A 26,746-nucleotide genomic window follows, 5' to 3' on the forward strand; every position below is an offset into this window, starting at 1 on the left:
ATCATTTTAATTTAGCTGCCACAGACTCATGGAAGACAGCATTGTGCCAGAGGTCAATGATCCATTGACTCAGATTCCAATCATAATACAGTATTTAATTCAAAGTCTAATTTATGTATTTGATTTTTTTCTTCTCCCCAGGAATCAGCAGCCTATAATGCTGTTAATGCTCTTCAGTCAGCCTATGGTGTAAGATACAGATACGGCCCTGCATCCAGCACTTTGTGTAAGTTTCCCTCTGCAGGTTTGTGACTTCGACCTTCCTACAGTAAGAAGGAGAAAACCCTTATTATAACAAAGAATGCAAACACTATTTAAAGTGAACTTTGTTCCGGTTTTGGGTTGTGAGGAAGGCAGAAGAAAGTTTTGCAACTGATCCAGTCAGTTGATTGCAGTAATATTAACTCAACTGATGCAATGCACTTGAGAGTCAAAAGCCAGATAATAACATATATTCATATATATTATATGTATATATAATATATATATTCATATAATATAAAACTGTGGGGTTTTTTAAAAAATAAAAACTAAGGTTTGAGAGTCAAAAGTCAGAAAATAACATATTCATATAATATAAAACTGTGGGGTTTTTTAAAAATAAAAACTAAGGTCTTAAAAACCATATCTTTATCAGATACTGCCAATGCACTGCTAAGATGCAATAGCATATGTCAGGCAAGTTCTCTGTACAGAGGTAAAAGTAAAAGAAGTTCAACAGGTTTTAACAAGACACTTTTGTTTCTTTACTGAAACCTTGAGGTCTGAATGCTGTGGCTAATGATAACAGACATTGCAAAAAGTGAAAAGCTAAAGACTTTCCACAAGTAACTTCCTGCATCTCCTCTGCCATTGCTGTGTTTCAGCTACAGTTCCACTTATCACAGGCCTCCATCTCACAGCATAGTCATCCTCTTGTGCTCATTACACTGCAGTCAGTCACTGTGTCAAAGGAAAAGCAGTGTGAATTGATGCCAGAATTGCACAGGTTACAGCAGGCCATATGAGAGATTTTTCTGTATAAAAAGTGTGTGTTGGATAATCAACATATGGAGATAACAAAAATATAAGCAGCACATTTCCTCAGGAAGGTTTGTTAATATTAGACATCACCTATGCAAATGCTCTCATGCTGTGGGGAAATTGTGAGAAAGTAAGACAAATGAAAATAATTTTAAAAGCATTTTTAAAAGAAGATGGCAGATTACCAACTTTCCTCCTTCTCACTGCAAATGAATTGCCTAAAAAACCCAATTTAAAGCTAGGAGCAGCAGAGTTCTCCAGTCCACCTGGGAGATCTTTATGGAAAGAAAGCTTCAGACTGTGTTCACATGGAGACAGGAACAGTTTGAGGCTTTATTCTAGATATTCAGTTTTATTAAAGTTTTGCTTTACACAAAACAGTTATAGTATTTTTTCTTATGAAAATGAAGGGACTAATCCATATTGTGCTGAGCACATTTCACCAAGTGCTGAGTGTTCATGCTATTCTCTGAAGGGCGTTTGGGATCAGGACAAGCAACAGCTGGAGTTGCAAGAATACTCACTGAGTCCCAGAGACAAAATGCCACAACAACCCTCTGGTGATTTCAGCATGATCTCCATGTAACATTTTTTAATGCTTTCTCTGAATTTCCTCTTTCAGATGTGAGTTCTGGCAGCTCTATGGACTGGGCTTACAAAAATGGCATCCCATATGCATTTGCATTCGAGCTGCGTGACACTGGCCATTTTGGATTTCTGCTTCCCGAAATGCTGATCAAACCAACCTGCACAGAGACCATGCTTGCAGTTAAAAATATTACTCTTCACTTGCTGAAGAAATGTCATTGAGATGGATTTCTGTGAGCTGGAAGGAAACATTTTACTCCTAGTGCTGATGCCTTTCAGTGTATTCAGTTGCCATCCTAAGTATGGCCACTTCAGAATTCAGAAGCTAATGGGAAATGTGATATTGTTTCTGCCAAATTAACTTAGTGGAAAATGGGAAAAAAATGATTCAATAGCTGCTCTTCTAAAGTCCATAAAGCTGATATACTAACTTAGTTACCAGTTTGGTGCAGAATAGTTCCTTCTTTTTGCAATAATTCTGCAATTTCAGTGAGGCCGGTTCTAATATAAAGTGCTACTTCCAGGCAGTTCTGGGCCTTACACCTTTCCCTAATATGAAGACCTCCCAGGGGGTCTCTCAAACCAAGGGATAAAGTTTACATTCATGTAAATATACCCTGTGACCCGACACAGGCCTGTATCTACAGCAATAAATGCCTTATAGTGGTAGCTGGCTGCACTGCAAGTGGAGGTGTGGCTTCCTTCTGCGTGTATACGTACATATATGCACTTTTGTGATTTTTTTTTTAATTCATATTATGCAATAATTTGAAAAAGGTTTCTTTTAACTGTTTAGAGAAATCTACTTTCAAATGGATATAATTGGAGTGGACTCAAAATCAACATATTGTCTTTGAAAATGTAGCTTTCCTAGTGATGTATAAGAATGATAATGAAATACTATTGAGATAGACATTGTTCTGCTTTATGGAGAAACCAAACAACTTGCCATGAGTTGGAACTTGAAGCTGGCAGTCAACTGGTGCATCTGTGCTCTGCTGTGGATAGTGACTGTCCATTTCAACCAGCCAAGGATTTAGCCTTAAACTGTAATTAACTGATGTTTTATTTATCAATATTCTTGCAGTGAGTTCTGTGGCTCTTTGGCTATGTAGCTCTTCTTCCTGGAAGCTGTATTGTTTTGCATGTTTTAAAGGAATTAATAAATTTTTAATAGATTCTTAAGTGAGACAGAGGTGAAGGTAAGTCTTACACAGCTGAAATAAAGTGAATAAGCACCACGTTTGAAAGAATAATGAAAGCAAAGAGAAGATAACATGTTGAGGGATTTTTAGTACTTTTAAAATACTATTTCTAAAATCTTATTATATCTGCAGAAGCATCTATTTTACTTAATGATTTTTGAATTTAATCTTATGCCACTACATATTAACTAAAACATATTTGTTAATAAAATGGTCAAAGACTTTTGAAGCATTCTTCATATTTTACTTAAGTGTCAAAACTTTGGTTCAAGTATGTAGCAATTTTACCTATCTGTAAAACATTCCTGACGCTAAGGATAGGGAATTTAAAGAAAAACAAACCTAAGTCCTCTCTAATAAGCACTTGAACTTAGCAAATGGGCAATCTTTAGAAGTCTTATAAGGGAAGTACTCTATTTAATTAAGCATATAATTGTTTTCAGGACTGCAAAAGGCAATCAGTGAACAAAGATGACAGAATTACATTCTATTTGTCTAACATTTTGTTAATAAATGTGTTTATTTCACACAAGTTTTGTTTAATTCAGTCTTGTTTGAGTAATGTAAGTTTCTATTCTGATTTATTAAATGTCTAGGGGACAGAAGCCCTCAAAATAATACTTTTCAATTGCTTATGACAATAACCATTAAATATTTTGAAGACAGCAATAACTGTCTTTTGCTATGCACAGATTCCTGACCAATGGCCTTAACAGCAGTATAAAGGATTAGCACCAATCATTATGTGTTATTCTGAATTTAGGTAACAAGACTGAACTTACTACAAAGACATAAGAGACTGAAGAAGAGAATGAATGAATGAGGGATGTCTAATTAGCATGAGGCAAATTTACCTCTGAATTACAAGCATGGAGCAGGAGCAGCCAGATTCTTATGTGGTGGTTTGATTCCTGCTTGCAGTCCAGTAGTTCACCACGTGAACCATTTCAGCTTTATCTTCACACCATTACAATGGCACTGGCAATGAAAAGTAATTGAACTCTTGGAACAAGGAAAGGAAACAAACAAATATCTTCCTTTAGGTACCAAAAGGACCTAACATTGTAGACCAAGTTGACCTTCTTGGACAGGCCTAACTGTAAGTATTAGATTTATCTAAGAAGCTTTGGCATTTAAAAGTACTTGACAGCAAACCCTTTCTATGAATAAAGCTACACACTAGTATATGGATGGACTCTGCTTGAGTACTATCTATGACATGCAACTGAGAACTCTGAGCTGACTTTTTAAGACCTGTGCAGAGTAATTTAATGCCCCATAGCTGAATACAAGTGTAAACAGGCTCTGAGCCCTTTAATTTCAGGGTCATTAAAGCTGGTGGAAAGACAGTTGCTAGGAAAGAACGAACTCTGTTTCCTGAATTAAATTTTTGTAAGATAATTTTTCATCAAAAGAGTGATTTAAATGGAGTCATTTACCCTAAGGAAAAGACTAATGGCAACCAGCTATTTGGATATGAAATCATATAGCTTTTGTGACTTATAAATGTTACTTCGTAATAACAGCTCTTCTTTATCTCTATAATTGCTTGCTTCTCTTCCCTTTGTATTTTTCAGCAATTTTTATTGACTACACAACAGAATTGAAAGCTGGTTTTGAGAAAAGTAAATTTATTTTATGATCATAGGTACAGCTTATCATTCAACACAATAAAAAGCACATAAACAACAAAACACTGTTTAGTAACCCAGCAGTCAAAATCACATATAGAGTGATTATAGGAAATCCAGAAGTTACAATTCTACTGATTATTGATAGAATAATTACAACCATTTCTGTAACTTTGTTCTTTTTTTTAATGCTTTTAATTTTTATAAACAAACCTCTGAGATTATTTAATAGGAAGGAAACAGGTCCATGCCTCTTCAAGTCACCCTTCCCGAAAACAAGCATCACAAATGATTTATTATGTTAAATTATCATTCTTACATTGATTTTAAAAATGCCTTTCGAGATCAAAAAATTATTGAGCTTTGTTGCAAACCTTGATTAAAGACCACTGCTGATGGCTGAAGCTCCTTGTATATTTTCCAGATGTTGCTTCAGAAAGGTCAGTGTATTCAGTCACTCGTAACATATAAAGCCTATGGAAAACTGCAATTCCTTTCTAAGAACTGCAATACCTTTTCTGAAATCTGAATTGGAAGAGTCCAAATGACCTTGAATGCCAGCATGCATTTATATGCAGAGCCAGTATGCTTGTCTATAGGAAACAGCATTGTGCAGATTGAGCTGCCTCCTCAAGGACTGTAAAAAATATCCATTCCATACAGAAGCTCTGTATTTCCTATGAAAAATAAGTTAATATTCAACTGCTCCAGTTTATTTATGTTTAAAAAAATCCCTTCACTTTTTGTATTTACATTCATTTTAATGACAATTAAAGAATAAGATACTTGGTAGCATGGGTAGGGTAATAAGTACTTTTGTAGGCACTTTGATCTTTCCTTTGGCTGCACAAAACTACATCATTTCCATAGTTCACTTTTTTGTAGCAGTCACATTTAGTCTCACACATGCATTCCTGTTTTTGAATTCTGTGCCTAAAAGCCATGTATTACCATCTTCAAGCAGTTCTTTAGTGATGGTAAAACACCAGAACAGTATCTCAGACGCACAGAGATACAACTATTGCTCTGCTGTAGAAAACACAATGAGAACAGACATTTAAATACATTACAGAAAGACTTTTTAAATAGAAACCTTGTGGCATTAGGTATACTCCCTTAAAAACGTTTGTAAATTTGTTGGAAATTTAAAAATCTTCTGTCCACAGAAAATATAGATTATTTGCCACGTGCTTAATGTATGCCTGACTCACATAATTATTCAGGATAAAAAAGAGCTGCCTTCTGAGTGACTGCATTGATATATTTTCCAGCCCTGTCAGCACCACCAGGTCAGGAGTACTGACGCTCTTGGTGGGTCTATCTTGGAGGAAGTGGAACAACTCCACAGTGGTTTTCACTTTTCTTGGCTGAACGTGCCTGTCACCCCAAGCATGATGCACTGGCTGAGCAGCTTGTCAGAAACTCACAGCCTTAGGCTGCTTCTGGTGTCAAAAGGGCCTGCCTTAACAACAAGGTCTTCTGTTAACATTTGCAAGCTTGGGAACTAGCAGTGAGCTAACATGATTCTCCTTAGAAAACGATGTTTGGGGCAAGGACATTGAGAACTGGGAAATCTTTAGTCCCTGAAAGCTTGTCCTTGCCTGACAGGCAGGAGCAGTCAGTCATGCAGCAAGTCTCAGGTCTCTCCACTTGTAAGGTGGAGGTCCTTTCAAGCCCTCTTGTGAGAGACCACGTCAAGCACAGCAGGGCTTGCCCTTGGATTCAGACATCAGGGAATGCACTCATAAATAATAGATTCAAATGTTAATTAAAAAAATCTGCCACTATCCCCAGCCATGCAGAAAGCATAGTTTGCCTGTGACAAGGAAAATCCATCCATTGCCATAAAAATATGAGTTAATATATTCCATCAGTCCTGCCTGCTCTAAAAGTGCAGCCACTTTAACACTGCTTGGCCCTTTTGAAAAGGACATGTGGCAGAATAGCCATAATAATGAAATATTTTAAACTACCCCCAGGCCTGTAGGAGCATATACTTGATATAAAATAATAGATAGCAGCTTCTGAAATAAATATTGTGGTTTGACTGGGAGCAGGTGTTTTAGTCATTTTTGCTGACTATAATGTGCCAGGCCATTCCTCTGCATATCAGGATGGATCAATATTGGGAGGAGTGTCTCTTTTTTTAACCAATTAATTAAACTTTTTTTTTTTTTTACAATTCTGAGCAGAATAGCAAGTTAGTCCTGAAAATACATACAAAAGAGCCAGATAAAGTTGTATTTTAAAACAGGATTTTCAATTTTCTTGAAAATAATGCAGCTGTTAAAATCATGGCCATAGTTTTCAGGAAGCTGAATGTTTTCAGCATGTCATAGCTGAAAAAAACATTTATAGCAGCCTTGAAAGCTGAGCAGAGATGACTGACCTTCTCACTATTTAATTCCCCTTGTTTCATTTTGCTTTGTTTCTAGATTGAGAAAATCTGTTGATTGGGCTAAATTGATGGAGTGCAGTCAAAAAGCTGAGTATAAAGGATTTTTCTGTGTCTAATGAGCTAGAAATAGCTACTAAAAAAAAAAAAGAAAAGTAGCTTTGTCTATTTTAAGTTCCTTACACAGACTAATTGCTTTAGGCTGTTTGAATTATCACATTCACAAAGATGGTTTGGGAAGATCTATTGTTATTTTGTTGTGAGCCAGCCGGTTTTCTAAGGGTTAAAATAGTGACATGCCTACTAGTGTTGTAGGAGAATCAGAGCTGCTCTTTGGCCTTCATAGCCCAGAATCTGTACCTGAGCCTTCTCTAACAGGACAAATTTGCTCTATCATGCTGTATACATGCACCTCCATTTTTCTCTCTCCATTTCAAAAAATAAGTGAATACTGTCTGCTGGTGACAACTTCAGGCTATAAAAGAGCCTAACTTTTGGTACTAAATTTAAAACATGAACCTGTTAACATGTGTGAACTTCCCCACACACCTACGCAGAGCCATTCACACACAAACACTTTGTCTGGCTGCACAATGTGTACTGTGTGATGGTTTATGTAATGGTGTAGCTGCAATTCTTGGCAGCCACAGGGCTTTTGATGGCAGGTAGCATGTGTTCAGCATCTCTCCTCTGCTTGCTGGAAGCACACATTGCTTCAGCTCATCTGGCCAGTTCCCTAAAAGCCCTTTCACACTATCTCACTGCTGCAACACAAGAAGTTCTCACTTCTGCTGTGTGTCTCTGTGGGTTACCTATCACTACTATTGACACTTACAAGCTCCCCTCATGGCACACGTTGTGTGCTGCACCCTACAGAGCTCAGAGGTCCAGTTTTGCTATTATCTACCATTGACACCTACAAGCTCCCCTCATGGCACCCTACATGTTGTGTGCACACAACATGGCACCACACATGTTGTGTGCTGCACCCTACAGAGCTCAGAGGTCCAGTTTTGCTATTATGAACATTAGGGCAGAGGCTGTCAGAGGGTGTTATGCCCCCTACTCCAAATGTAGACTGAATCCCAGATAGCTCTTGTTATCTTGTGTGTAATAAAGAAGGTCCGATAGCATTGCCAAGAGTGAACAAAGGGGTGTTGAGATTGTGCCTGGAAAGTCTGGAAGTGTTAAGGAGAACACTGGAAAGCCTACAGGCCTGTACTAACTGCCACCAGGACTTTTGAAACTGGTGCAGCCCATGAGCAATTTTTCTATGCATTATCCATTTGCAGGAATACATTTTTAAAATAGTAACTTAAGACCTTTTCTTACCCACATTAAATTTTCTTTTGAAGATTTTGTATTTATTTTATAGAAGTTTCTTTTTTGAGAAATTAAGTTTCTTGAGAGAAGCTGAGGTAGAAATAATATGAAGTTGCTGTCATGCTGAAGGCTGTTAAGAGAACCAATGGATGAAGCCCTCTACCTGTCAAATACACACTTCCCAGCACTGCAGATAATAAGTGCAACCTTCAGCAGAGGCCTCAGCACAGACCTCGCTGCAAACAGGTCTGAAGACCAGGATATTCCTCAGACAGCAGTTTTGATGCAGACTGGCTAATGAATGTTGGGAAGCTTTCCTACAACACTCTCCTCTGGAGCTGAGAGTAGGAACATCACGTTTTCACAGCTGTCAGAACTGCACTTTTCAAAAAAACATTAGTCTGTGTCAGAGTTTTTATGGAGAAAGGAAGGTCCCCATTCATTTCACGCTCCTCTGCACAGCAGCAGGGAAGGGCTCCTTTGCTGCTGTGCCTGGCTGCAGATCCGCTGGCACCCAGCCCATCAGAAACAGGGCTGTTTGAAACTGATGGAATCGCTGTCTTGTTTTTCTTTTGCCTTTATGAAAATCATAAACAACTCATCAGTGCTAAAGCCTAAATATGCACAAGAATAACTCTCTCTCATGCAGGGGTCTGTTGAAGGTCACACAGAAAGGTGATTTCTTAAAAATTCCTTTTTGGATTCAGTAATTTCCATTTTGTTGAAAACTGTTTGTACGTACATGAGGGAAAAAATAATCCCAAAAGACAAATGATTAATGGAAAGTTTTATCCAAAACTAAACCAAGTACAGTATGTATCATCTTCATGGCCTAATTCTGAATGCATAGAGGAAAGGTGGGACATTTGAAGTATGTTTTCTATTTTCACTTGGTATCAGGACTAAAAATAAGGGCAAAGGACAGAAGTCTATAACACAGACTAGAGGAAAGGTCCAAATTAAGTTGCAAGACTATGCCCTAAGAGCATCAGAGATTAACTAGTATAAAAAGGTATTTTTATTTTTAACTGGGAATAAAATCACTGAAGCACCATACTTTGGAAAGATGAAAGAAAACAATGTTGAATAATGCTGATATTTGAAAAATCCAGAGCTGCTAGGTCAGATGACATATTGGGAGAGTGAACAGCTATCAGTCACCAACCAAACAGGTGGAAGAACAAAACTTAAAAAATATTTGGCAAACATGCAAAGATTAATCATTTTAGATTGAATGACACTCTGTGAGGAGGATAAAAATAACCTCATCCTGAATAAGTAAAGTAAACAGATACTGCCAGGATTATTTCTAAAAGTAACAAGCACAGAAGATAAGAAGGACACTAAAATGAAGAGAATCACTTCTCTGTTCATCTGATGGTGTCGAAGCCCATAATCAAGCTTCTTTTACCTAAAAAATTACCTGCCTTTGGAGTGCACCCATGAGGACAATGCTGATTAATATTCAGTGACCTTGTGACATATTAATTTTGGGTGTATGTGGATATTAGAAAGATGCAAAAGGTATCTATCTAGTATAGCTTACTACCTTACTTGGCAATACCAGTGCTTCCCTCTCCATGCAAGTTTGCACTTTACCTCTCCAGCTGTACATGTGAATAAAGCCTAACACAGCCAAGCCAGATTGGTAGCTGCTGTGTGAAGAAGCAGAACAGTGGATTCCATACAGAAGTAGCAGAAGTTGTCTGCATTATTCCACAAGAGAGCACGCATAAGCATTATAGAACATGTAGCTCCTATAAGGCACTAGAAACTAAAAGAGGGTTAAGATTAGCTTCCTCTATGGAAAGTCTTGCTTGCCACAGAATTCATCAAAATATTGATCCCACTGCATAGCAGAAGTACATTTCTCCTTCCACTTTTCTTTAAACACCCATAATGCCATGCAGCAATGATTATTCTCAATTCTCCTGAATTTCAATGCACTTTCATAAGTACACAGCTTTTCAAGAACAGATTCATACCATAGCTGAATAGGATGATGTTGCAGCATAACCAATATACAGTATGAAACTAAAAATGTAATAAATTCCAAGCAAAAAGCAGCACTGCAACCCAGGAGATGAGATTTACACAGGAATGTTTCTAAGGAAGCTTTTCTTAGGCTTCCCTAAATCTTGACAATGTGTATCTGTTTAAATCACACTTCATGCTCAGATTCACTGGGGCACAGAAGTCAAGGCTGCAAGAAATGTGAAAACTATTGGATATGTATCATTTTACTTGCCATTCAGTGTGGGAAATTATTTTAACACAGCCAGAGTCAGTCTATTTGCCTAATATATACCTATTTTAAAAAGGAACAATCAAGAAATAATCCTTAAACTCTGAAAATTTGTTATACAAAAGAATTTAATATATCAAGGCTCACACACTTAATTCATGAACTCTCACTGTACTTGACATTAGGTGTTCCCTGACAATAACATACACTACCATAAAAAAGATCCCAACCTTTAACAGCACAGTCAGTATAGCTCAGCATATTGACAAAAACTGGCAGTGATCCTGCAGCCAAAAGCTTTACTTCAAATTTCTGAGATATCCTAATAAATCTACCCATTCTTAAAGTGTCGGATTAAAATAACCAAGCACCCTTGTACCTTCTGCTGGGGCATGGTAGTGCAGGATACTAAAGAGCAAAGAGGTGTTAGACTTATAGGCTTACCATGCTGCCATTCACCTTCTGTTTTTCTGTATTCATTCTCTGGGGTGGCAGGCCTCAACTTTCACCTGTCTGGGAGAAAAATTTCATGGTCTTTCTGCTCTGAAGGTGGGATTTAACTCATCTGACTCCTGTATCAAAGCTATTTATCTAAACTAAATTGACTTGCTTCCCTCTGTAGTTGGTAGAGAAAAATAAAGGATGTAGTGGATGACAGGTCACATCTACCTTACACTTGGTGCTATTGGTACTGTTGAGTTACTCATTAGATGTCAGACTTTTTGCACAGCAAGAGGCAGCCTATGAGTCTTAAAAGTAAATGTTATTTACTTTAGCTATAAATATTTGTCTAACAGAAAATAAGGTCCACATAATCAGCAAACTGTCAATATGTATTTCTGTCACACAACTTTAACTCAGGCAGGTCTAATTTATTCACCACCACAAGCAAAGCCTGGCATCTTTCAGGTGCTGTGGACCATGAATGCTTCTCCTTTTCTGTCTCTCATGTCTCTTTTAATCCCACCTGCTATTTTTGTTACTCTACATTCACATTTCATTTCTTCCTTTTATTGTGCTGGAGAGTGAGCCAAAAATTTAAGAGCCCCCATAAATAACAATTAGCCATCTAACACTAATCTAATACATTAGCTGCTTGGTGAATTGTTCTTTTTTTCCTGGACAGATTTTTTAGAAGTCAAACAAATGCTACTATACAGAATACAGAAAATACCAAAGACACATAGCATACCAGTACATGAATAATCAAGCAATGCAGAGTATTCAGATTTTGTCATAGGGCAGTTACAAATCTGTCAATGAAAATTACAATTTCCAGGGTTCTTAAGACCTGGTGGATTTTACCCCAGCAGCTCCAGCAGCTGCCTGGCTGTCAGCTGCCTGCTGAATCCATAGTAAATGTCCCTGTAAACAGTCAGTCTCCTCTGTTAATTATCTCTTTTTCTTGTTTCTGATATTTAAAGGATATCGAGTTTAAGGTGAAAATGTTATCTTAATTTTGTAAGAATGCATGAGAACTCCATGTTTGATGCAAATTATCAGTAATGGAGACTAGTAAAGAAATATTCAAAGCAAGCTATAACCTTTCCAGTTTCCCACTGCAAAACCAATCTTTTTCTTGTAAAAGTCAATACTTTCATTAGAAAGAAAACTCACTCTGAGTTTTTTCTGAGCAAGTAAAATAAAATGCAGTCACAGGCTGATGGTAAAACATTTATCAGAACTGCATGTGTGAAATAAATACTTTCTAGTAAATGGCGTAGTAAAAGCAACGTCAGAATTTAAGCACAGAACTAGTGACTACAGATTTTTGTATTGTGATTTTTTTAAATTAATGTTTATTGCAATAAAATTTATGCTTGCAAATGCATGAGACTGGTTTAACACCATATTTCTCAGAGTGACCACATTTATCAAGTGTGCTCAAATTTGCAAAGCTTGCCAATAAAACATTGCTGTTATCTCTTGGATTGTTAAACCAGAGCACAGTCAGCTTCCATAGAGGGCTCACACCTATTTCAAAGGACACAACCTCATTCTTATACAGTACACTTTGAATTTAAAGCAAGTCTGCATTTTAATCTTCTACCTTTGATACAGCACCACAGTAAAAAGTGAAAATGGGAACTTAAACCTCCACAAACTCGGGGAAAATAATATGGGGTCTCATATTATGTGACATGAATACCTCAAATTGCTATTATAAAGTAATGCATGATTGTGTACCTTCCTTTAAATATTTCTCCATGAACTATTATGCCTTAGGATCAAGGCAGCTATACTGAAGGTGCCATACATACTGCTGCACAAAAAAACCCAGAAATTCCAGGTGCCTATGCTGAATGTTCTGGTTTCTAAGTGTCCACACTGGGACTGACCTCATGAATGTGAGAGAGCTCACTGCCTCATTTTGAAAAACTGCACCATACTGCATCTTTAGATCTATTTTCATGCAATTTGTGTACATTAATATCCTTGTTATTATATACTTCTGCACAATAATACATTATTTCTCTTCTAAAATGGTGAGCAAAAGAGAAGCAATGTGCTGACAAAAGTTTAAACCAGAAAAAGTTAAGGAAGGAGAAACTACTGAATAGAAGGGGCTTGTCAAGGGAGGATTTTAAGGATGACACCTCCAGTAATTCAGAGGCATGACCCTCATCCTGCGTAGACCAAGTAGACAAATTTAAGCTCCATGCTACAGCCTGCTATTAAATAAAGCAACTTTTATTGCTAAATGTATCTAGTCCCAGAGCCAGCCAAGTAAGTTTGGTGCAAATAAATATAAAACACCATAAGGACTATCATTAGCATTGATTTTTATTGTTATGTATCTATTACAGAGGCCCTGTAGAACTATCTGCTGCATGTCTCACAAACCATGAGAAATGAGATTTGTACCAGCCCAACAATGTTTGTTTGACTTTCTTAGCCACAAAAATTATAAATTGAATTTCAACAGTACCGGCGGCTCAGCAAAATTCTCTGATAGCCACTGCCCATACTTCTGTATGGAAATACTTAGAATTACAAAACAAAGAAACAGCACACAATATAAACCTTCAAATATCAAAACTTAACACTGCAGGTCTGCCTGGATCAAAACCCAGACAGCAGCAGCTTTCAATGTCATGAAAAACCATGTATCATACATACTGTGAAGCAGCCACTTCAGTTTTTCATGATCCAGATTGCATATCAGCTGTGACATTTGACTTGAAACTAGAAACATAATGGGAGCCTAATCAAAATTTTTGCAGGTGTTTCAAAATGTCTTGTAAAAATATTTGAGTACACACCTAGCAAACAGTTAGCTAACTGGCATATTAGAATGAATCACTGCAGTGCTTCTGTGCTTCTTTAATATCTTTCTGTTAGGCAAAAGTATCTATAACTTCCATTCAATTTTATCTTTCAAGTTATTCATATTAAAAATCTTTCATTCATGTCATGAAGACCACAATTTATAGAGTACATGCTCAAACATCAGTTACTGCATTTTTTGACAGGAAATGACCCACTGCAGTTGCTGGAGGAAACAATCAGGCAGATTCAAAGCTCATTTCATGGCATTTAAAAGTGGTTATTGCTTCAGTCTCATTGTTTTGCACCTTAATTCACATAACTTTTATGACCTAAGTGTTTCAACACAGATATTAAAATACTTGGAAACCACCCTTGTTATTCATTTGACTTACCTTGCCCAGATTTAAGGGATTTTTTTTCTCCAGCTGAATTCCATTCAACTTTTCTCAGTTGATTTTCATTGTCAACTGTTCTTTTCAACTTCCATTTTCAACTTCTCTTTATTAATAGCTCAATGAAAGACATCTGCATAAACCTTTGAAAACACTCAAGTTCTAAAGTGCTACAGTGAAAATTCACCTCAGATCAAGGGGGAAAGAGGCATCCAGCATATAAAAATTAGATTCAGACTAATGCTTCATGCACCCTATATCTAGGCTATTTAATTACTAATCTGTAGGAAAACTCAGCATGCTTTACACTGATCATGTCACATCAGTCACAAAGACCTTCAGGAGACTGAAGCTAGGATATAAATGTGGAACAGTTGTCATTTTCAGTAAATTTGTTACTTTTGTCATTTGTCAGATTATTCCAAATTTTTCAACTGACCCTGAAGATTAAGAATGTGGGACAAGCTATATACTATCCTAGTCCTTCCTATTAAGGGTTTGAGGTGGTAACTAATTAACCAGGCTCACCCACAGAGCAATCCAGGAAATCCATAATGGTAGTGACAGCATCTCCCAGGAAAAAGGGCAATCATGTTGTGGCCTCCTCCTCTTCAACAGTTTCTCTTTAGAATCCAATAATAGTTCCTTAGCAATTTTATCTTCTGGAGTTGGCTGGGAGAAGCCAATAAATCAGGGGATCTTATTGCTAGATTTGCCATACATTCTCCAAATGTCTTCTTTTACAGTGCAAAGGCTCTCAGGAAATTTAACAGGTCTGCTGAACCTGTTAATTGCCAGAGCTTTATATTCTTGCCATCTAGAGACAGAAATATTTGCCATCATGAAGGAGTCACTATACTGGCTTGAATTTACCTTTGTATTTGCATAGTTTCACATACAACAATTACTGTATAGTAGCTTCATAGTTCAGGGTGAGTATGTGCTATTCATTACTATGCTCCCCAAAAAGTGCCCTCTCAAACAGAGTCCCAGAAAATCACCTTTTCAAACAGTTAGGGCTGGTACATACATAATCAAGCCCTTAAGTTAGAAAAACTATTGAAGAAACTTTTTTAAAACCCTGTATGACCTTTCTTTTTAAATGCATTTCCTTCTGTCTGTAAGATGGATACTTATATTCCTTCATTCACAGTATTAGGGAACAGTACTCTGAGCTACCATGAAAGCTGGGTACTGAATTATTCATCTATTAGCAGGAGCAACATGCAGAAGAACAAGTTGAAAACTCCTATAGGTAGGCTAGAAGAAAAGGTACTCCTGCAGAAAAAGAACAAGGAAAAGAAATCATATTCCATCAAATACACTATAAGCACTGGTATAACTTCCAGTACATCAATTCAAGCTACAGCCAGGGGCCTTTAATATCTTCTCACAGTTCTCAGCCACAATTCAAAACTTTATTCAATCAACCACAAGAGGTGGGATTTTTTCTTCACTGCTTTTTCCTACATGTCATAAACTGAGAAATGGCATGCTTTGCTAGGGGTATGTTTCCTCACTTAACTGCGTATCAGGAATGTATTTCAATACAGCAAGAGTCTGTACTTTTTAGCTTTAAGGTATGAATTTGTCACCTTGAAAGAGCCTCCTCAAAGTGATGGATGTTTATTTCCTTACTGGTCACTCCAGGGTGTTATATGCTTTTGTACAAATGTTTGGGAAAAAAACTACCTGCTGGTGCATATTCCCTCTGCTAACAAATACTTGCTTTTTTTCTCATTCAGTGCAACAGTGGATATACTGCAACCTGTTAGAATACTCACTCTATGAACAAACTGACCTCTTCAGTTCCAGAACTTATGCAAAGAAAGCCTGAAACAACAAAAAAACTCTTAAAATATTGAAGTACATTTATGGTGAGTGTATCTCTTCCAGTTTGGTTGACAAACTGTGATCCTTTGCATAACTGATACACTGAACATTCTTGATTATGCTTCACCTAATTTTAAAAGGGTGGCAGCCCTATGAGTGCATAAAGGGACCTAGAGGAATGTTTGGTTTGTACCTCAGTATTACACAATCAAGCACTACAAGCAGACCTGTTAAATCTTACGCATTCAGTAAGAATCTTGGAGACTTTTCCACCAAGGTGCTTGCAGTTGAGAACATAATCACAGCTTCTCTCCTGTTCCAGGTTCCCATCTGTCAGATCCATCTGGACTCTGACCCATTACGCACTGATTATCTGCATCTGGTACAAGAAAACAGGATGGGAACAGATGCAAAGTATTGGAGCTAAAGAAGGTGACAAGTGAGCCACCACAATTAAAGGTTCATATGCAGTGGTAGGAATGCACTAGTCCTATCTATGGACCACCCATTCTATATATGGGGCTACATACAGAGACAGGGCTGAATGCTCTCTTGCACCACGGAAACAATCAAGAAAACTTATATTAAAAGTAGTAGTTAAAACCATACTTTAAATTGGCATACACCAATACTGTTGCATTAAAAAAAACCCCAAAACAACAAAACAAAAAAAAAAAACCAACAAAACAAACAAAACAAAAAACAAACCAAAAAACAACTACAAAAAGGCCACACAAAAAAACCTAAACAAACAAAAAAAAAATCCCCCACAAAACCAAAAAAACAAGCCTGACCTCTTCTTACCTATTTTTGTGTTCCTGTTCTTCTGTTATCCATTCCCCTGAGCTAACACAAACATCTGTGAGGTTGCCTGTTAAATTGGGATATGAAATATATCTGGATTCAAAATAGTCTATTCCTTGTCAGGTTAATTTCAATCTAATTAAATTCTGAATATAATTCAGCACATAATTCACCACACAGCAATGCAAATGCTTACACTGACAAAGAAAGCAGGAAACATTTAGGTAGGAGCAGGAAGGCTTGCATCTTGTAGTAGTAGATCTGTCTTATTCTAGCTAAAAGTGATCACAGTCTAATCATCACCATGCTGTTTCAAAGCTCATCAAGATGATTTAAGAAGACAGTGCCACCACGAGCAGCAGTCCTCCTAATCACCCACATTCCCCACTCCCTTTCTTGTGTAAGATTTACTGAATATGCCAGTAAGCCAGATCAATTCACTGATCCCACTGAAAACTAACTTTCTTGTAAAACTGATTTTTGGCTGAACCACAGGTGAACTAACTGATGGCACAGTCACATAGCTGGACCAACAGAAGAAAGTGGATGGGAGCTCAGACAGGTGAGAGAGGTCCCTTTGGGAGGCAGAACAGCTGAAAATCTTTAGATTTTTCTAAGCATGAAACTGCACTTTTACTATTCCCTTTTACTGTTCATCTGACTTTTAAGCAAAGCTTCTAGTCCTAGCTTATCAGCATTTTTAAACAAGCACTACATACAATTGTGGTACATAAAGCCAGCAGAAGCAGGTGCTAATTGTTCCCTCTCACATGGAATGTTCTCTACAGTTTTTTACTAAACAAGTATCTAACGCTCATTCAAAACAGTTTAAATATACGAAACAATATAAATAGCTTCTGGAATATTCCAATTAACTGGTAAATAGAAATGTACTAGATAGTCATTTTTGCAGTGTTTCTCAAATACACTTTTTTATCTTGTGTTGCTCTATGTTTAAATGTTAAGGATCCAAGAAAGCAGTGATGGTTTTGTCCTTCAGGGCATATATACAACATGCTTCTTTTAGGTTGGACAGAAAACATTTCTCAGGTTTGATTGGACAACTATAATATTTCATACATCATGTTGCCAGCAGGCTTAGCTGTTTGAGGAGAAAAAACAATAAACAGTCCTTTTCCATACCTTCAGGACTTCAACAATGAAATAGGAATCTACAGCTATGAGGACTACAGTTCTTTGGTCAGACATTTACCAGTAAAGCAAATTACTAGTAAAGCAAAGATCTGCATGCTGAAACCAAAACAATTCAGGCATTAGAATCTGCACACAACAAGCATTTTGGATTTCTTTGCAAGGCACTGCTGTTGTACAGCACAATCTGTTGCTTGAGGCTCTGTAGAGGCCCCAGTCCTGTTTAATAACTTTATCAACAATCTGGACAAGGGGATTGAGTGTACCCTCAGTCACTTTGCAGATGACACTGAGTAGGGTGGGAGTGTTGATCACCTGGAGGGCAGGAAGGCTCTGCAGCTCTGGACAGACTGAATCGATGGGCCAAAGTGAGCTTTATGAGGTTTAACAAGGCAACAAGGCCAATTGCCAGGTCCTGCCCTTGGGTCACAACAACCCCATGCAGTGCTGCAGGTTTGGGGAAGCATGGCCAGAAAGTTGCCTATTGGAAAAGGAACTGGAGGAGCTGGTCTACAGCAGCTGAACTTGAGCCAGCATCTGCCTGGGTGGCCAAGAAGGTCATTGGCATAGTGTGGCCAGCAGGACCAGGCAGTGATTGTCCCCCTGTACTCAGCAGTGGGGAGGCCACACCTCAAACCCTGTGTTCAGGGTTTTCTCTAGTGAGCCCCTCACTAGAGAGAAAGGCATTGGGGTGCTGGAGCATGTCCAGAGAAGGGCAAGAGAGCTGGTGAAGGGTCTGGAGCACAAGTCTCATGAGGAGCAGCTGAAAGAGCTGGGATTGTTCAGCCTGGAGAACAGGAGGCTCAGCAAGGCCCTTATCACTCTCTACGAATACCTGAAAGGAAGTTGTAGCCAGGCAGGTGTCAGCCTTGTCTCCAAGTAACAAGTGATAGAACAGGAGGAAACATCTCCAAGTTGCACCAAGGGAGGTTTAGATTGGATATTAATAGAAATTTCTTCATCAAAATGTTGTCAAGTTTTGGAACAGGCCTCCCAGGGAAGTTGTTAAGTCACCATTCCTGAAGGCATTTAAAAGGCATGGAGATGTGGCGCTTAAGGACACGATTTAGTGGTGGATTTAGCAGTGCTGGCTTTACAATTAGGTTCAACGATCTTAAAGGTCTTTTCCAACTTAAATTATTCTAGTTAGGGATCCATGTAAGACAAAACTTTAAATCTTCACCTTTTCATTCTTATGAGTTTTCTCATTCTTCTTTCACTAGAGATAAACCACTAGCTTTTAAAGTAATTAGCAAAGAGTTAAACACATTTCTGTAATCTCTGTAACAAAATCTTCCCTCAAAATGCTTCCTCAAACTCCGTAACTTTTTTTTATAATTGACAAAACATTAATTCAGTAGCTGGCTCACCTACTAAATGAAGCTGTTATAACAACTAGCTTTATTCAAAGCACTGGGACCCAGCACACAAGGTGATCACCATTCATATCTTCTCCCTAAATGAGTGCATGGGACTTTTTATCTCCAATACATACATATATAATATTCCCCCTGGGATTTCCATCCTTATTGACTCAGCTTTGGGAAGGAAACTGAATGTTAACCTACTGGACAGGGGATTTACACTAAGATCTCCCTGTGCAACTTCAGAAGCAGGCTCTACACTGTTGCAGGTAGTGTTTTCTTGTGACTAGAATGTAGATTACCAGCTGTGCCAAGTTACAAATTGAGTCAACAGAGCAGTTGTTTGAAACTGAGAACAGAATTTGAAGATTCAAACCACATTAAAAAATACCCAAACCAAAACAAGCATTCATATTAGAGCAGGAATGAAAGACATGGAATTGAGTCTCTTTTTGACAGGTCTTTTTCTCCAGACACTTCAGCAGTAATTCTATATGCTCAACTAAAACATACTTTACATGTAAAATTATCTTGTGTACAGAATATGAAAATAGACATTAATATGAACAAAAACAGATAACTGCAGTGCTCAGTGCTTTTTATATACAGATACCCTTTTCCTTCATATTGCAAGTCTATTTCCGCTTGATGGACTGTGAAAATCAATAGCAAACTCAATTTGCTAAATAACTTGCAAGCCTAACTTGGCTAAGGGGATCTGGACTCAAATGATTTGTGCAAACCTCCCAGCAAGAACTCCATGGAAATTCTTAATTTTTGCCATTTGGTCACCGGCAGGCAGCTTTGAAAGACCAAACTAATTTTGATCTGCATTTTTGAACTTGCACATATGCATTAAGAAAAAAAATAGCCAACAGGCAAATGGTTTTCCCTAAATAAATTACTAGAAATAATTCAAGTATGCTTGGAAATCTTGCTGCTGAAGACACAGTCTTTTGAATAAATTAACACAATTTGAATATGGTCTTTTTTTCAAGACTCAATGTGCTTGGTGATATGACTTCTAACTCTCTCACAAAGCCGTCATGATGCTAAAATCAGATGCACCCTCTTAATATTTTCTGTATTGTTTATCAGTTGAGTGGTAAAATAGCCAGTAACCAGAAAAAGCCACTGGAATAAATACAGTAATTTCAGCAGAACAAGTGTTTTGCTCAAACAGTTAAGACTTGCATTCACCTCTACCTTCAGCAGAATTCCCTGTGTTCCTTAAAAAGTCAAACAGAGATACCTGTAAGGCATCAAGTCACTTTGGTACAAATAATTTCTCATTTGGGAAACTGGGTTAAGCAACTCTGGGCAGCATTAGCTGCCTCTGCACTGGGGAGCTGACAGACACCACTGTACCTTTACTAAGGCAGCTACAATGGCCCCGTCATACATAAGGAAACAGGTGCTCAAACTCCTTACAAGGCCTTAGCACAGTGGCATGACAGTCTGAGCAAACTCTCTTAAATGCTCCATGAGGAAAGTGTTGGGATTAACTTCCAAAGGTCGTGTTCCGGACTAACACATCAGAACCACAGAAATGGAGAACAGACTGAAAGGCTTGCTGGGGATAACCTCTTTACGGTGCGCTGGCTCTGTTCTCAGAGGTCAGAGATGCCCCTTGGTTTCCACAACCATCCCTCCTTTCTGCACACTGATGCTACAGCCTTGTCCCACTCTGCTTGTAAGGTGCATCTAGAACTTCTGCTCTTTCATTTCCATGTTAATTTCTAAGGGTCTTTTTGTTTTCTTTAACCAGGTAAAAATTTTCTAAACCAGACCTACCTTCAGTTAGCACCAAATTCGATTTTTAAATACTAGTATACTAGTACTTCTGAGTGCAAAAAGTGGTCCTGTTATGTTTTTGCCACTTACCAGTTAGGCAGGGTCGACCTGAGCTTTTTATTATTTTTTTTCAATGCTCTATACTCCTAGTGCACGTGCAGTGGGAAGAAACGCGGGACGACAGCGCTTTAGTTAGAGGATGCAGGCGAGAGAGGAAGGCTACCACGGCAACTGGCAGGTGCAGCGCTGCTCCGCGCCCCAGGGAGGTGCGGGCAGGGCTACAGGAGCGGGAGGGGCTGAGGGACTGCCCCGGGGAGCCCAACACCTCCCACTCCCCAAAGCGCTTCTCCCGTCTTTTCTCTCTGGGTGCCGGGGGCTGCTCTCCGCTCGCTCCCCGTGAGCCGGAGCCCCGGGTGTTTGTCGTCAGGGAAGGCAGCGGCAGTGGACGGAGGGCAGCTCCTCTCCCAGGGAGACCCCAAACCCCGGCGAAGCCCGCCCTTTAGGAGCAGGTGGCGCATCCCGGGAGAGCCTTCCTCCTCCTCCGTCTCCTCCTCCACCTCCTAGCGCTGGTGGCCCGGAAGGGAAGCCCTGCCCCTCCTCCTCATCCAGCTTCCAGGTGGCAGCGGCCATCTCCGTGGGTCCCTTTTCCCTGCCTCCCGCGGCTCCGCTCCACCTGTAGCGCGGCCGCGGGGCGGGCAGAAGGCGACTGCCCCCCGCCCTCCCGCTTCCCTCCGCCCGCCCTGCCTCCCGGGACACGGCCGCCGCTTCCTCCCGCTCCGGCTGCGGCCCTGACGTCGCTTCCTTCCAACATGGCGAGGGCAGGTTGTTGCTGTGGCCGCCGCCGCCGGTGCTGATGGAGGCGGGCGCGGGCCGGGGGCGGCTCGGGGACTGACGGGCGCCGTCCGCGCACACACGCATCGGGGGTGGGAGGAGAAGGGAGGAGAAGCCTTCGTCTTCCCTCAGCCGCGGGGGTTGGCTGTCGGCGCCGCCCGGGCCCACCCCAGCCTCCCCCGGGGGAGCCGCCGAGCGGGTGTCGGGACGCCCTGCGAGGGAGCCCTTCCCCCGCGGCCGCCGCGGCCCCTGGCAGCGCTCCCGGTGGGAGAGGCCGGTGCCCCGCTCTCACTTCCCCGCTCCACCCTCCTCCTCCTCCTCTCACGGCTCGATCGCGCCCATGTATGAAGGGAAGAAGACGAAAAACATGTTTCTAACCCGGGCCCTGGAGAAGATCCTGGCCGACAAGGAGGTGAAGAAGGCGCATCACTCCCAGCTGCGCAAAGCCTGCGAGGTGGCACTAGGTGAGGCGCAGCTCGGGCGGGCGGGGAAGGGGCGGCCAGAGGTCGGGGTGCGCTTCGGGGCCCGCTTTCCCTATGTGTGGTTGTGTTGCGGGGGGGCTGTGGGGCTTCTGAGGGAGCGAGGCAAAGGGGCTGCCCGTCAGGGAAGGCTCGGGGGCGGTGCGGTTGCGGGCTGAGCCGTGGTACAGGTTTGGGTGGTGCAGCACAGCCCCCGGAGGTGTGGGCGCCGGGGCTGCGGGCGAGCATCGCCCCTCGCCGGGAGCGGCCCCGTGCTGACAGCAGCGGCGAGGGCGCTGCGGCGCCCGCCGGGCTCTTCGCCTCCTCCTCCTCCCCTCCTCCTCCTCCTCCCCGCTCGCAGGATGAATAGGCAGACACGGAGCTGAGCTGACCTGGAAGCAGACGGCCGGCGGGGAGGGAGCAGGTGACAGGCAGCGGTGAGGGCGGAGGGACGGGTGAGGAAGAGGGGGTGGCGGAGAGCGAGAGACAATGACACCGGGCCATGTCTGGAGCTGGCTCTTCGGAGCCGGGAGGAGAGCTGGAGAAGGGAGAGGATGGTCCGGGAGATGTGCGAGGGACAGCCTTAGGCGAGTCGTTCCTGGTGGAGGAACAGCTGATGCGGAAGAGAGCTTCCTTCATGCATAGCGCAGCTGGAGCGGCCATGGATGATAACAGAAGCACAGAGTTGTTAGCGTTGGAAGGGACCTCTGGAGATCATCTAGTCCAACCCCCGTGTTGTTGGATTCCTAGGATGTGGGAACGTTGACTTCTTCGGGCCGAAGGAGGGGTGTTGGGTTTGTAGTGCAGCTGTGTCAGCGCCGCCTCGCCTGGAAGCGTGAGGGAAGTACCGGTGCTGGGTAGTACAAAGCACATGTAGGCATCCAATTACAGGCAGCTTAAAAGGACAACTTGGGCTTCACCATTCTGGCATGATGAGCACAGGCGGGCCTTGACCCTGTGTGGCAAAGTACTGACATACTTACTGAAAGACTTCTAGAGAAAAACCTGTTTCATTTAAGTAATATGTAAATGGATTATGTCCCTCCCTTTCTAATGTAATTGTTTCTGTTTTGGAGATAATTATCTTGATTTTGTACAGTAATGTCTGATTAAATGGATTTGTTTGATGAGATAACGTTAAATTAAAGCTTGCTTGTTTTAAAAATAAGTATAAGTAATTTGAAGTTGTTCTCTTGTCATTCTATTAATTTGTATGTTAGTGCTTAATTTTTTTTTATTAAAAAACCCCATTTTTTTCTTGATTTCTTTGTCTGTGGAAGATCCTGACAAAGGGAGGGGCAGAAATAAATATACTTCAGCTATTTATTTCTTCTTAATTAAAATCAATGAGAAACAGGTTTTTTATTACATTTTTCATATATCACTAGAGTGGTTAACAATAATCTTATGATTTATGCAGATGAGATTAAATTTATAACCCTTTGGCCTTTCTGTTGACTTTAGACTGTGCATTCAAGTTAGAAATAAAACAGAGAAATGTTCTTTTAATTGTTAAACTGAGTTTCTATCCAGTCTGTATGTCATCCATAGAATTAGACACTGGTATTAATCTTGTGTTTCTGCCATACTTTATTTCAGTAGTCTGATCTATCTTAAGTATCATCCAGATCCCTCGAAGCTTGTCTCCATTGTGTTCTGCAGATTATAAAGCAAGCCCTCTAGACTGCACAGTCTGCCTCTTGTGTCATGAAAACTGATTTATTTGAGGAGACCCTCAAGCACACATCCCAGTGGTTTCTCTCCTACAGCTTCATTGAATCCTTTTCCCGTGGATCTGATTGGTGCTTAAATAGGAAAACACTGTGATGTGGGTATAAAAACCATTAAGGCAGGAAAGAAGAAATGGAAGGTTGTGTGTACTACCTTAAGTATATACAGGGGCTTCATGAACTTGAAAAATATCCTACATGATGTTAACTACTATGGAGGCTTATTGAAACTTCTTTTGGTTACAGCACAACAAAATACAGTTGGTGATTGTAAATTTAGCATGGTCCATTTTCTGGTTTTGTGTGTGATCAGAAGTGGCAATATGTAACTCCTGAGCAGAGTAGTGCTCGTGTCTAGCTGTAAGAAAATTTTTGGAGAAAAGTACATATCATCCATATTTCACATACAGTCCAATTGGCTGTTAAAGCTGAGCTGTGGTTTTTGTAGCAGTATTTGAAATAGGATGCATGTGTTGTGCTCTGTCCCTTTAACTCCTCATCTGTTGAGGCTACAGCTAGATGCTTCTTTGCCATCTTAAGCAGGGGATATGGACTTCTTACTGCTTTATTTTGAGGAGCAGCAACATTAATGATAAAACATTAGTAAAATTTTAATTTGGAATTGTATTCAATTTGGTGCTAAGTCTGGCAAAGTCTAATTTTATGGTTTTATTGGATTTTTTTAAATGGTAGTTAAATAAAAAGTAGCTTTTAAAAATCATGGCAGTAGTTCCATACCTCCAAATCCATATCTTCCAAATCAAAGTCTTTTTTTTTCAGTGTGACTATTTGAATAGTCTACACTGAAGTTATCTGTGTGCTCCATTAAGACCTTTTTTTCCAGCTGCATTACAGCAGTAAAATGTTGCTTTTTATTTACTGGTAATAATAAGTCAGATATTCTAACTAGTACTTGTTACTAATTCAGGCTTTTTTATTTCATTCTCTAAAGCCACTATTTACGTTGTTTTATATTATTTCTATAAAATGATCTGTTATTGAAGTGTTTGATAAAAATTATCAGAAATACTGTATCCCTGTACAACAGGCAAACTAACAGTAGCTCTGCTTTGTAGTTTGAATTTAACAAGCAGTATTTTAAGAATCTTTAATGCCCTCCCTTTGTCAATTTTAATCCTCATATATTTTCTTATAAATGTGTTGCATTCCATTAAGATTATACATCATCTATTTTTAATTTGTGAGTCTTAGGGAGAAAAACCTTGCAGCATTCCAGACTGTGGCAGTTTGACCTCTGAACAGGTGTTAAGATGAGATCCTTCTAGTATGACCATTTTTTCCGGTGATTAGAAGATAAGAAAGCAAAATATTAATTAAGTAACACCACATGAATTATAGATGTTCTTTAGCTTTTTAAGAGGGATGAAATTAAGCCTGATACTTGTAGCATCCTGTATTTGATGATTCGCCAGGTTGTGTCTGGGTTTATACAGGACAGTTGAGTTTAATTTAACTTTGTCCTTTCTGAGAGGTTTTCTCTCTTTGTGGAAAACATAAGATTTCTTTAGTCAGCTAATGAAGTACAGTTAATTTAGAGCTTTGTATTGTTTACTTCCATAGCAACAACTCTTAATCTGTGTAAGGAATGAGTTTATCCTTGAAATTGTCCACTTGCAGAAGGCATAAGGCAGCAAGCTGTCAGAAGGATTATTGGATTTAGAAGCTCCTTTTCCAGTGAGTTACCTCCACTGCTGTTTCTGTATTGCTTTTCAGCCATGCTACAGTCTAGGAAACCTTACTGTAAAAATACTGTGTTTGCATAAACAATGAAAGGTCTTGGGGGGAAAAAAATCCTCGTCTGAACATTGAATTTTTAATAGACTGAACAAAAACCTGTTAGTGCTTGGTGTCAAAATCTGGAGCATGTATTTGTCTGCCTGAAAAGGTGGTTTCAGAGCACTAAGCTGGGCAAAGCAGAATGCCCTGCTTGCATAAAGTCTGCTAGTTCAACTGCAAATCAGGAGTCAAACAACTCTTCCATCAAACTCTAAGCCACAAGTGATACGAAATGATATGGATATGTCCCTAGTATGTACTTTAAAGAAAAGTATGCATATGCTGCATGGAGTTCTGGAGCTACCAACTGAAGAGGGGCAAAACTTAGTTGTAAAAGATTCTTTAGTGCTCCTTGTATCATTATTTTAGTCTGCCATGCAAGGATCCTGCTGAATGATGTAGTGGTCTCGTGCAGTGTGAAAGTAGCATCTGTGTTCAGTTTGTGCTGCCTTTGTGTGTTTGTGTAGGATGATGGAGCAGTGGGCTATAGTTAAGCACTTAGTTTCTCTGGAAACAGGTAATTCTTGGAGTAGAACTAACCTAGAGGTGTGAAGGTTTATCTGTGCAGTCTGCAAATGACCTCTCACCTATTTAAGTTTTTCTGTCTCCCCTTTTACCTTTCCTAGTTTCATTTTGTGTCCTTTGTGTAATCAAGCAATCATGATACATGAGAATGAGTGTGGTTAATAGATATTGTGTATGTGTTGGAAACTCTGGGTGCATTGGAAAATACCTTCCTATATTATAATGAACAGTTAAAAATGCATTTTGAAGACCATAATTGTCTTACTGCACTGAAATTAATTTTCTGGAGAAGTTGTAGATGAACTAAATTCCTGTCTGTATTTTGGATAGTGCTGGTTTTGGTAGGCTGACTTTTATTTTTCATGAAAACTAGTTGTCCTTTTTTA

The 26,746-nt window shown here is 39.8% G+C and overlaps 2 protein-coding genes and 1 long non-coding RNA gene across 6 annotated transcripts in view; 2 read left to right on the forward strand and 1 right to left on the reverse strand.

Annotated features, from left to right (window-relative positions):
* CPA6 (carboxypeptidase A6) overlaps positions 1-1,988 on the forward strand; it is an 81,143-nt gene extending 79,155 nt beyond the window's left edge. Inside the window, exons 10-11 of the mRNA XM_039702949.1 lie at positions 142-226; positions 1,646-1,988. Coding sequence (XP_039558883.1) covers positions 142-226; positions 1,646-1,833 — 273 coding nt within the window. The 3' untranslated portion in view covers positions 1,834-1,988. The remainder of the gene's footprint in view (positions 1-141; positions 227-1,645) is intronic.
* Positions 1,989-14,299: 12,311 nt separating this feature from the next.
* Positions 14,300-21,238, reverse strand: LOC120499255. Its single transcript, XR_005626835.1, has 4 exons — positions 21,110-21,238; positions 16,710-16,776; positions 16,133-16,284; positions 14,300-15,350 (listed from the first exon to the last, which is right to left on the reverse strand). It is a non-coding gene; the product is annotated as an uncharacterized LOC120499255 (long non-coding RNA).
* Positions 21,239-21,646: 408 nt separating this feature from the next.
* The window catches only part of ARFGEF1 (ADP ribosylation factor guanine nucleotide exchange factor 1), an 86,072-nt gene continuing 80,972 nt past the window's right edge, over positions 21,647-26,746 (forward strand). The window contains exon 1 of one of the 4 annotated variants that reach the window (XM_039702855.1): positions 21,647-22,314. In XM_039702855.1, coding sequence (XP_039558789.1) covers positions 22,191-22,314 — 124 coding nt within the window. In that variant the 5' untranslated portion in view covers positions 21,647-22,190. The remainder of the gene's footprint in view (positions 22,315-26,746) is intronic. The other 3 variants (XM_039702857.1, XM_039702856.1, XM_039702859.1) reach the window with 3 other exon arrangements.

Source organism: Passer montanus, unplaced genomic scaffold (genome assembly GCF_014805655.1).
Source record: "Passer montanus isolate IOZ18808 unplaced genomic scaffold, ASM1480565v1 scaffold16, whole genome shotgun sequence".
Classification (NCBI taxonomy): Eukaryota; Metazoa; Chordata; class Aves; order Passeriformes; family Passeridae; genus Passer; species Passer montanus.